The sequence below is a fragment of the Strix aluco genome, chromosome 12, assembly GCF_031877795.1.
Source record: "Strix aluco isolate bStrAlu1 chromosome 12, bStrAlu1.hap1, whole genome shotgun sequence".
Classification (NCBI taxonomy): Eukaryota; Metazoa; Chordata; class Aves; order Strigiformes; family Strigidae; genus Strix; species Strix aluco.
This window is the reverse complement of record NC_133942.1, coordinates 9,580,709-9,593,067: the sequence shown is the minus strand read 5'-3', so window position 1 is coordinate 9,593,067 and position 12,359 is coordinate 9,580,709. Positions and strand designations below refer to the sequence as shown.

Genomic DNA, 12,359 nt, shown 5'->3' with positions numbered 1-12,359 from the left:
GGCATACAGCGATGATGGGTAATGTTGAAGGTTAATCATGAACATCCTTTCTGCCAAATAAACTTAAATGTAATGTCATAAGTGAAAACTGAAAAGATTAGAAATAAGAGGCAGATTAACTATTCTCTAAATGTATCTGGAATAAGAAGAGAGCACCTTTAATTAATTTACATCTTCCATTCTCGTATGCTGCATTCAGGAATGGATTTCCAAGGAGTTCATTGCCTAAATATCATTATGAGTCTTGGTATCAGTCCCCAAACATAATTGACATTGGCCTCCCATACACAGATGACAAATTATGTTACATTAAGAAAGTCTCAAAAACCAAAAGTAATATGTATGTGTTGATCAAGATATTTTACTGTTTGGTAAGTTTATTAAGTACTATTGTTTCAATCAGATGGATTGTTTCAACAGCTGACTCTCCTCTCATTTACCACAGTGTAAATCATGATTAGACCTACTAAAATCAACAGCTACACTACCAGAGAATTAAAATGAGACCAAATGCATAGCCCAAGGTACAGGATAGCATGTGGCTTTTCTCTTTGGGAACCTTTAAAGACCACTTATCGATCACTGCTACATGAAGCACGTTTTACAGATTATAAAACAGAGATGGATTATGAGAAAGACTGACAAGAGATATTTGATGTATCTAGATGAAGCAAATAAAGCCATGAAGAGTATCAGTGCCAAAGTCAACACTGAAAATACATAATTCCTGGCACACAAGTTGCCATGTGGCAGCTTACTGGAGTGTTAAAAGTCTTGGTTAAATGGTCATGTGAACATTTCTAATACAAAGAAAGAGATTGTGACTAACTGTAGAACATCTTTGGGGATAAGGAAGAGCAGATGATTAATAATGATGAGTAGACCTGGTGTATTTCCCAAGACTTTTGGAAAGTCTGTGGGTAATGCACAATTGAGTAATTGAATGAATAATGCAATAGGCAGCCTGTGGTGACTCCATTTCTTTCTTTGTCCTCTTCTGCAGACTTTTTCTCCCCTGATTTCTTTATTTGCAAGCTGAGAGGAAACAGCATCTATATATTTGTGCAGTCAGTCTTGCATTTAAGGTTAAATTCCCAAACCAGAAATAAGTTCAAGCACTGAAAAAGCTTTTCTCCATTAATATGTTTTCATTACAAAATTATACTGAAGTTTATTTGTAATGGCAGGTAATACATATTGTGCAAAAACCCAGTATAACAGTATTTTAACATGTGCCCCCAATTACTTGTTCTGAGTAATAAGAACTATGTAATTAAATTTCTGTTAGTCAGTAAGAGCTGAGAGTTACTATATTGTAAAGATGCATAGCAGCTCAACAACTAAACATATTTGGTAATCCTCATATGATTTTAGCAGCTAGTTTGTAAATGCCCAACATCTCAGACTAGGCTTATTGAGTTCTAAATTAAATATGCATTAAAGAAGCTTAATTTAAAGCGCTATTGGACAGCCTTTGGGAAAGATAAATCTGAAATAACAAGTTACCATTTTTAGCAACTCCTGTGTCTGTAGGCTGTGAAGTAACAACTTGCCACCTGCTTTTTTGCAGAATGTTTTGGTGGTATCATATTCAGTAATAAGTTATACCAAGCTGCTGCTTAAAGCATAGTTACAACACCTAAACCAGACGGACCTTAGGACTTAAGGGAATAATGAGTGGTATTGCTTTGCAGGTTAACTAGCAGCTATTGGTAATAAATGTCAAAGTCTGGTGTTTTTGAATCTTTTGAATAACAGGAGGTTTATATAAAAGTGATCTGCTTTCAAGTAGATTATGCAAAAAACGTTTGTGGACTTGGTTAACATCACAAAGCTTATGGCTGACTAAAAAATGAGCAGAAATGCATTGGATTCTAACAAAAAACTGGTGCATTTTCATTTTTCAGATCTAGTGGTTATAGAGGATGCCTTCAGGGTAACAACAGGAAAACGGAGCTTAAATGAAAATGGGAAACAGTTCTGCCTCAGGCTTATTTCTGTCTGCTTTGATCAGACAATATTTAGGGACAAGCTGGACCCATTTCTCACTCTCCGTCCCTCTGTTGGTCTCCTACTTGATCTTGCTTCTTTCTTTCTCAATATCTATTTAATCTTAAAAAACACAATTTCAAGAAATTGTTCTGTTGTTTTACAGCAAAAATACTCTGAGAATTAATATTACCATTTTCTAGTACATAAAAATTTGATCTTAATTTTAGATCAAGATTAACAGTGCTATCCAGGTCTATGATCTCGCAACACACAATCAGGGAGGCAGACATGAGCACAAAATATTGCCCTTTCTTTGCATGATACTTAAGACTTCAGGTGCAAACTCAAAAGAAATGTTAACAGAATCTAGTATCCTCCGTGGTTGAAGCAGGCCAGCTATTTCTGTATTCTGATATTATCCTAGTCCTGCACTACATAGTGTGTACTAGACTTCACATAATACAAAGCATATATTGGCTCCCCCTGCTCCCTTATTTGCAGGGCCCAACAAGAACCAATCATTCCTAGACAGAACCAGATATATATATCTTGTATTCCATGCAAAGAAGGTAAGCTGAATCTTAGAGAAAGTTAATGTTGGAGTATTATTAATAGACACTAGAAAGGTTTAAGTGTTATTTTCATAAGCTTCCATATAGTATTACAAACCACAGGTGTATTGTTTCTTGCCGCAGGATTTATGGGAGAGAATTGCCAAAGAGGATTCTAGATAGTTGTATGACCTGAATAACTCAAAAAGGCGGCAGCAGAGAACAGAGAATGCATTTCAAGTATTAACAGGGGCCAGGCTTGGCTTTCGCTATCAGCCTCTGATGCCTTATACTCTGGTACTATATAATGTAAGAAAGCATTCAGTATGATGTCTTCTATGCAAAACTCCATTAACAGCGTAACCAAGAAGATAAAAATATGCAACAGAAATTATTCTAGTTCATGACTATCCCATAAAGATGCTCATAGAAAGCTGCCCTCCAGTTTACTAATCCGTGATAAAGTATTCATTGCCCAAACATGCACAAGGTTGGTGGTACACATACAAACCAACCAAATTCAAAACAAACATGAGGTTACATAATACTAAAGAACCTTTATAGAAACTCGGCATAGATCCTTTGTTCCCTCTTCATTTTCTCCAGTGCAGGTTTTCTTACTTCTGGTGTAAGCTGCTCATAAACTAAATGGCTTTACAGAGTTGGGATTTTTCTTGCAGAACTAACCACCAAAAAGTTACAAGGACTTAGCGAACAGCAACTTAATATAACTCTCTCTTGACAGGGGAAAAGAACGTGCTACAAAGGATGAGCCCCCTCTCAAGTGCTATATGATTGAGTGCGTTGAAGTTTTGCTGCAAAGCTAGATTGCGTATCACTACCTCCACGGCAGTCAGTTTCTTGCCTGCAATGCCACTGTGCATTTATCGTACTAAAAGTCAGTCAGAATTCTTACAGAAAAAAAATGGAATACACCTTAAGAGAAAACAAAGAATGGTTAAAGATGGGAAAAAGTGTGAAGTGTCATGTCACAGCTTGTACAATTTTACCTCAGATTGAGTGTGATTGTCTTTTAATGCACTTCACTGTGTTATTAACAGTACTCTTTCATACAGCCAAGTAAACCAGTCCTAGGCCAACTCCTCAAAAACACTGACAGAGCAGACATCTCACTGAGGAAAACAAGTCAATCTGTGCACAGTGGGACTCAATGTCCAGTTGCCTGTGTTTGTTGTACGTGTGGCTGAAGGTGAGACTTCTGATGGCTTTTCTTTAATTTGTAGTTGGGCAACCTGGAGGTCTTTCCCATGTGGATTCTGCAGTGTTTAATAAACAATATTCACATTGCAAGTTTTTATTCTGTGAAAATACTAAAAATAAGCTAGCTGCTTATTTTAATGAAACTTGTAAAAGCTTACTCACAAATATGTTTGAAATTGACAGTTAAATTTAAAAAATAAACAGTGGTATGATCTTAGACAGCTTGATGACACAAGCTCAGTTTCCTTAAGAAACTAGGCTAAAACCAGCCTTTCTTTCATTTCTCCAGCACATCATATTTCCAGAAATCCAACTTTCATCCATCCCCCAAGACAGCAAGTCACAAAAGTAACATTTTCAACTTCCAAAGCAAGTCTAACTCTGGACAAGCCATATATTCCCAAAAGAATGGTTCACCCTAAACACTCACTAACTCCCCTTTGGACTCCCACAGCAATAACTGCTCTGGGGTGTGCATAGGACTGACTTGCTAAGTCAGCAGAGGATTACTCAGCCCACTCAGAGTAGTCAGACAATTAGCAATAGGTGCAGGAACCTCAAATCCAGTTTTCAACAGAGGTACTTCTACACTTTACATGTTTCTTACATGACTAAGAGAATTTATTTATTTTTAGTTTCAGTCCCTTCATACAATAAATGTGTACTTGCAAGTATTGAAGTGAAAAAACTTTCCAAGAACAGATTTTGTACATGAGCTTATATTAATCATTCAGTGACTGCTTACTTTTTAAAATAAGTGAATGAATAAAGCATTTACCAATACATTTTCTGTACTTCAAAGAAAGGACCTTCTTGTAGGAGCTCTCTCTTTTAGTCTAGATCATGAAATCAGCTTCGCAGTAGCATCTGCAAGGCTATTCATATTTACTGATGTCCTTGAAATGTAATGTTGAGCTGTGCATGTAGAAATAAGTAAAACTGAGCAATCAAGTAAATGCTTCTCTTTTAGCCTGATGCATAAGCAACACAGACTCTGTCACAGAAGCTACTGACCAGAATGCAAATGAAAGATCATAAAATAAGCTGGCACAGAGATATATGACTAGGCCTAACTGGCTGCAGATAACTGATGCTGACTTCAGTTATTTGCAGGTAACTGCAGATCCATTATTACCCGTTTTCTTAATATGTTTCTTTCATAACCCGGGAGAGCCTGTTTTCTACGACATTATTGCATTACATTCTACTCTGTGATACAATATTTGACATTCACATTGGAACTGAATTCCACAAGCATGCATTTCAAAGCTTGGAAATCAGGAATTAATGCAGTTCTCTTGTAATTATACTGGTTGCTATCCCAGCACCCTGCATATATTGTTTCTACAAAAAGGCATCCATTTTTCTTCAACAAGGCTTAATTGTAACAGTTTGAAATCAAACATTTACAGAATTTTGGTGGATTTGGTTTCGGGGATGTGAAACCCAGGCTTAAACATTATATTACTGTTTATTTTGCCTGTAGCTGCATAAAATGCTTCCCAGAAAACACAAATCTGAGCACAGAAAGAAAAGTGTAGGAAAGCAATATTCTTGAAGGTTCATACAAGTTTACTTTTAACTTTTGTATTGAATTATATTTCAGTACTGCAGTAGAAACTTTTTTTTTCCCTTTCATTAAAAACACTGTGTTAGATCAGCCATTCTGCCTATACTATGATTTTTTGAACTCATCGGTACAGCAGAAGTTGTTTTCATAATATCTCTCTTTGTATCAGCCTACACATTAATGACACACAGGGGAACATGTGTATATAATGAAAATCAATTTGCTGCAGCAAAATATTTAGAATTACAAAATTCCTTTCACACAGATTTAATTTAATATTACCAGTATCTGAGCCATCCTCTGTTGAAGAACCACACTGATTACTGCACGAGCACTCAGAGATCAGTCTGCACATTACTTACAAGCTGACCTCGTTCCAATTCAGGCAATAATGAACAGCTGAGTTTATAAGATGCACAAAATCCCAAAATGCTTTTATGAATGTGGTGAATTCTGTCCTCTAAGAGAAATATTCAGAAAGTAATCACACAAGAGTAGGGGATACATTGCAGCAGCAGAGAGTAAGTAAATCATACTGCCTTTATCTGGGCCTTTACTTTATAATATCACACAGCATTTCTGAGTAAATCAGGAATTTTGCTCTGAGTTTCTATACAGGTAGGATGTAGCCTGAACATCCTTTCACGTATAGATGTAACGGTAGCAAGTGCCTAAGCATATAAAAAGAGAATGTAAAAACCTTACAGGCTTTTATAGACATCCAGCTCATACGGCCACTTCAGACAACACATGTGACAATCTGTTAATAGTAATTTTGCTCTCCCAATCTATGTTTTGTGAGTAGTAACCTGCTCCACGTTCCTAACAAAGTTTCTCCCCCTTTTGTCTAATCAGCTTTCCTCACTGCCATTTCTCTTGGAATTCATGCCCTTAAACCCAAGCACACATCTCTCTCTTTCCCTTTAACAATATCTCCAACCTCAGCTACAGAAGCTACTGTCTTTCCTGAGGCTTGTTTTGTTTTGAAATAGATTTTTGGCCCTCTGCAGGAAATGCACCTCATCTGTTCTTTTTTTATGTTATTGACCCAGCCATAGTCAAACTGGGCCCTGTTGGGAGAGCCAATAAAATGTCTAATGCTAAGTGACTTCCCTATTAATTCACTCTCTTTATTTCAGACAATATGTCTAACATAGGCAGGAAATAAAAGGAAACTGAGTATCTTTATGTCTTAAATAGAGACAAAAGGTCAGTTTACATGAAGTCTTTCATGATTTTCTTAAATACTGACTGTTTGATCTGTTAAACTTACTTGAACTGAAGAACTGTTTCCCAGGAAGTTCCAGTTTATTTGAATTAAATGCTCACGTAATAAACTAAGTTTACACAGGCTACAAGAATACCTGTGATCAAAACCACAAGCACTTCAAATGGTCAAAACAGTCTCCTTTCCAGGACGCAAGAGGCTCTGGGGAGGAAGGGACTTTTCCAGTGTGAGTCAAGTTACTGCCCTAATTAAAGTAATGTGAAGAAAAGAATAAATCATTTATTCTAATTTTCAGAGAGATTTGAGAGAAGAATGCTAAGAAGCAGCAAATGCAGTAGTTTCTGCATCCCTATTTCAAGTTCAAAGCCAGCCAGCTCTGTATGAATTAGAAGATGTCAGCTCTAAAGTCACATGTTCCCTGATTTTAAGGTCAGAAAACCACTGTGATGCTCTAGTTTGCACTCTTGCAGTAACTGAATCTAAAGGCTGTAATTGCACTGAAGGGGTAGGTCAACAATAATACTGTAGCAAGGTATTTTCTGATAGCCCTATGGAATTTGGAGTGTTTGGCAGAGCTGCCAAAGGAAGAGCCATCCTGTTTTTTCCCTGTCCTCCTTGTCTTAGCTGGTTCCTAGAGAAACTAGACATATTTTCTTGATAGGTGACTGACAGTTTTCATACTTCATAGTTCCTGGTAAGCATTCCTGCATTATTTTATACTGCTATTTTTTCCAGAAGAAGGCCTTCTGAATACTGTTTGGGTCTGTGGGTTGGTTTTTTTTTCCTTCTGAAGTATTTTCTGTTTGATGCTATTATATAAGTACGTCTTGCTTTTCAAACACCAAAGCCAAAAAATGAGCACATGACAATACATGGTAAATATTGTGTGACACCTGATTAGCAGAGGTCCTGCCTAAATACTACGATGCAGTGCCCTGATCAGTAACAAGCAACAGTTAATCAGTTTGAACACACACAGTATGACTATGCACAGAGTTTTAAGAATGAATTCTCAAGGTGAATACATAGCATTACACAAGCCAGTACAGCAATCAACAGAGAAAAGCAACTGGCTATTCAATATTCCACAGGCAGTCATGAAATCTGATTTTAGAACTCCTTTATATCACCAGAGTTGGGCATTTCACACTATATAGATGTGTTCATTTCACGGTTCATTAATACACTTGCTATTTCATAAGGCACTGATACTAATTTTAAACACTTTCTCCATATCTTTCAAAACTGAATTAAAACTTCAAACTACTAATAAACATGAACTAAAATGAATTTTCAATACATAAAATACACATGCAAAAGGTATTTTCTCAAGCTGCAACAGAACTTCCTTTTTTAGTCATTGCAATGTAACTTCTCATGAAAACTGGAAGTACCAACCCCCTCCAACCACCCAGACTTACATCCTTCTCTACTGCATGACTTCCCCATCAGTCCTCCTTTCCTTCCTCCCTCAATTTGTTTTATTAAGTAAATTTGACAGTTTTCCCCATAATGTTTTAAAAGAAACAGAGGATCACTCTCTGGCATTTATTTCCCATGCAGGATGCACAAGCTCCAGAATGAAGCATGATTACAAATGTCAACCAAAATGTCAAGATTGCCCAGCTGCTGACATCTGAAGTATTTACCCACCTGCTTGCTCCAAAGCAACCATTGTTGCCTGCTCAATTAAGTCACGTTCAATGAAGCTTCTGAAATCTTCACTGTACACGCTAAGGTCTGGTAGTTGGAATGTGTAGATGGGCATCTCCAAAGGAAACTGTTCGTTGCTGCACTCATTTGCTACATGTGATCGAGCAAGGGAGACTATGGCTGAGCTGGCATGAGAAATACCTCTGGAAAGACGCTTTTCTGTAGAGAAACCAAAGAGATATTATAGCCTGTAAGACTACATAAAAGACCAGTCAATACCAAGTCTGGCGAATACCTGTTCATTTCACTTATGAATTTATTCCCCTGCTTTTTGGTCACCTTTTTTGGGTTATTTCCCCATGGTAAAAGATTGCTTAGTTCTTACTATGGATCCCTATGGCAAGTCCGAAGAACTTCACTCTCCTTCTAGCAAAAGAGATAAACACTAGAAGTAATGAGACAAGTATTTCTGTAAAATTGTTTTTGAATGTATCTTAAGTTTCCAAAGATGCACTGGAAGAAACATTTACTGGCAGTCAGATGATAATCAATTAATGTTTTGAACTCTTAATTTAAGATGACTTCTTGTGAACCAAAAAATCCATCACTGCACAATCACTTCATATTGAATGTGCCATACTATTTTAACCTCCAAACAATCTACCTGAAAGCAATTTTAACATCATTATGCTGAATTTAAGACAAACTCAGTTTTTATGCATATGTGTTTTTTAAAATCCTGATCCAAGAAACAATATATAGTTCAAAAAGAATGATGAAATTAACAAGCCTGGTACAAAAGAATGCATGATTTTATCAAAACAACTATGAGCTAATATCTTATAATTTATTGAATTTCTTCATGAACAACTGCTATATAAGAAGCAGTAAAGGATCATTAAAGCAAAATAAGTATTAAAATGTTAAGAAAGGGACAAAATATTACTATCATATCATTTCACTTTACTATATCAGTTCTGGTATCAGCAAATTGTAACAGAAATACTCAAGTGCTTAAATCGTGAATCATTCAATCAAAACTGATAGAGAAACTTTCCCTCTGTTTAGTTTCTGCCCTGTACATGTGTTTACATTTTTAAAAACTGAAATGAACATTTTGTAGATGCTTAAAATTTATGTTCATCAAACGTTACTAGTCTTCTCTCTCTGAAGTTTAACATTCAGCATAAAGTCTCCTTCTGCATCTGAGAAGTGGCATTCCTTAGAACCACAGTACCACTGCCTTTCTGTGCTTTAAGCACTGACCTCAGGTCTTCTACCGAGTTGTGCTCTCTCTAGCCATCCCCCACAATGGGAATTATCTTAAATTAATACTAGAAGGTGTCCTGGGCATTTTACTGAGTTTTATTAGTGAGCTGACACCAGGTTATGGAGTTTCTTACACTTCTGAATATGCAGAAAGCTTCCTGGCAGGATTTACATAATGTTAAGTTAGATAATATTTTCATTGATTTTCCTTGAAAATGGGTACTTTATCCTACTGGAAGCTTTTGTAAAGAACTATTTGGTGCAACTTCACTTCTGTAGCTTCATAAATACTACCATAAATGAGCCTTTAGTGATCAACTCTCAAACATGTACAATGCTATATTAAAATAAAAGATACTCCTGTACTTCTGTGCCTTCAGAAATTAACAGAGAAACTTACTTAAATGCAACTTATCCCTTAAGCTAATGGTGTTTTTAAAACATCCCAAACTGACTAAAGTTTATTAAAAAAATATTTTTCCTGCAGTTTGTGAACCTTTGTTTCTTTAATGGATCAAAGTTGTTCTAATTTTATGAGTTAAATCGCACTCCCTAAAATATCCCAGTATTTTTGGGGGAGGGTCAGAAGGTTTGATTACATTTCCATTTCTTTCTTCTCCCTGTACATCTCAGTTAAATCACTTTTAAACAGGGGAACTGAAGTATAGGATAGCATCTCTGTTTGACAACCCCTTGGTACCACTCCATCTCCCCTTCCCACCACAGTCCAGCCCTCACCTGTTGGCTGCATCCTCCACTCCAAGTACTTGGTCCATAACAGGACCCTCCTTTCCTTTCTGTGCTCCTCCCTGAACATCCTCCTCACTCCAGTTTCACATTTCAGTCAGAGATGGCGCTCTGATCATGAAGTCATCAGTTATGCATTGAATTGGTAGGAAAGTTACTGTCAGTGCAGACATTTAAAGCCAGGCTTACACCCACTAAAATATCAAATGGCCATTTCAGTGTAAACTGGGCAGTTTAATAACATGGAATTTTAGAGTGAGCTATATCCTTATGAGGATGAAGGGACACAGTTTTATCAACTACAGTGTGCTACTCTTCCTCCATTTATTTGTACTCAGTGCTTTTAAGGAGTCACGAGAAGCACTACAGTTCCTTTTTTACCAATAGAAGTTACCAACTTTAAAAAAGCTTTACTGACACTCCTAAGTACTGATGCCATTTCCTGTTTAATAGGAGGGAAGAGCCAGCAAGAGAAGGGAAGACTTTCTGTTCCTTTAACGATTACATGGAAAGCCATCACCAAGCTAGTTCTATTACCTCCCTACATGACAAGCTGTCAGACCTGTAGATACATTTTGGTGCAAACTACAGTTACTTGATAAATTAATATTAAAAAAAAAAAAGGCATTCCAACAGTCTGAGACAGATAGACATCTGAAATAAAACCTATAAGAGGTCTGCAGACAAAAAAGTAAATTCTAATGCTTATCATCCTGTACTGGAAATTATCTGCTAGAAGTAGTTGACTCATTTTTCTTAAGGTTTCAATTTCTATTTGGCAGGGGATAGGAGGTCACCCATTCTTCTGTGGAACCATAAAAGAACAAAATTTTAAAGCTGAAAGTTATTAATAGATTTCATAAACCCTAATCACATATGGTGAATAAGAATGCAAAGATTGAATTATGGATTTTTTTAACTTTTTTTTGGTCTCAATAAGCATAGAAAACTACATACAATAGTTGTGACACCCTCTAATTAATTCCTTTTATATATACCACAGGAGTGCTTGGGGACAACATATTTTTGTACTTTAATCTCACATTAAAAAAGCAACTTGCAGAACTGAGGCAAAACTCATGTCAACTGAAATACATGAAACGTAGGGTCCAGCAGCAGCTCTGTGAATCCCATCACAATGACACTGTTCACAGGCTGATGGCAAATGACTTCCAACTCCTTGCAGACAAGCACAACTTGCAAGCAGACAAGCTAGATAGCTGCTTGTCCACAAAAACCCTGGAGAAGAGCTCTTACCTTGAGCAATGTCATCCTGCCTTTGCAGGCAGGGCCGCTCAGCCTTCGTCACCTGGGGAGGCTGCTCTGGCTCCTGCTGCTTGTAGTATTTGCCCTCATTGAACACCTGTGGCAGGTTGGCGGTGTGTACCTGCCGGAGCTGCTCATAGTCATTCAAAGCTGCTGTCAAGTCCCAATTTTTGCCTGCCAAATAGCAAAAGGACATTCTGCTCACATCTGTACGTGACCAGATTGATAACCTGGAAATCATCTTCATATGCACTTAAAATATAAACTTAAACAGACAAATCACTGTCACTTAAAGCATCAGCAAGGAAACAGAGGATCTTTGGATAAAACATTTTTACAACCACTCCTCCCTCAACAAAAATGCACAGCTGATAAACATCTTAAAAGTACACAGCAAATGGACAAAGATAGAAATCTTTTTATTTCTCTTTTAAAATTTATATTTTAGTTTTCTTTACATCATAATTGGAGAAGACCTCAGGAAAGTTCTTGTCCAACCTCCTGCTCAAAGCGGGGTCAGCTATAAGATCAGACTAGATTGCTCAGGGCTTTATTCAGTCTGGTTTTTAAAACACCAAGGATAGAGACTGTACAACCTCTCTGGGCAAACTGTTCCCACATTTGACTATCTTCATGAGACCTATATCCACTGTGAACCTCTCTTGTTTCAACTTATACCCACTGCCCCTTGTTCTCCTGCCACACACCACTGTGAAGAGCCTGGCTCCAACTCCTTGATGACCTTCTTACTAGCACTGGAAGGCTGCTGTTAGATCCCCTCAAAGCCTCCCCATTTCCAGCCTGAACAAGCGCCACTCCCTCAGTGTCTCCTCACAGGACTTGTGCTCCACCCCCAACAACC

The 12,359-nt window shown here is 37.2% G+C and overlaps 1 protein-coding gene across 11 annotated transcripts in view; it reads right to left on the bottom strand.

The window, feature by feature from the left end:
- The window catches only part of OTUD7A (OTU deubiquitinase 7A), a 212,341-nt gene that overhangs the window by 32,645 nt on the left and 167,337 nt on the right, over positions 1-12,359 (bottom strand). For 10 of the 11 annotated variants that reach the window (XM_074837295.1, XM_074837298.1, XM_074837304.1 and 7 more), the window contains 2 exons: positions 11,489-11,671; positions 8,216-8,434 (listed from right to left, as the gene is read on the bottom strand). In XM_074837295.1, the coding sequence (XP_074693396.1) occupies positions 8,216-8,434; positions 11,489-11,671 (402 nt within the window). Of the gene's footprint in view, positions 1-8,215; positions 8,435-10,222; positions 10,293-11,488; positions 11,672-12,359 lie in introns of those variants that run through there. The other variant, XM_074837306.1, reaches the window with a different exon arrangement.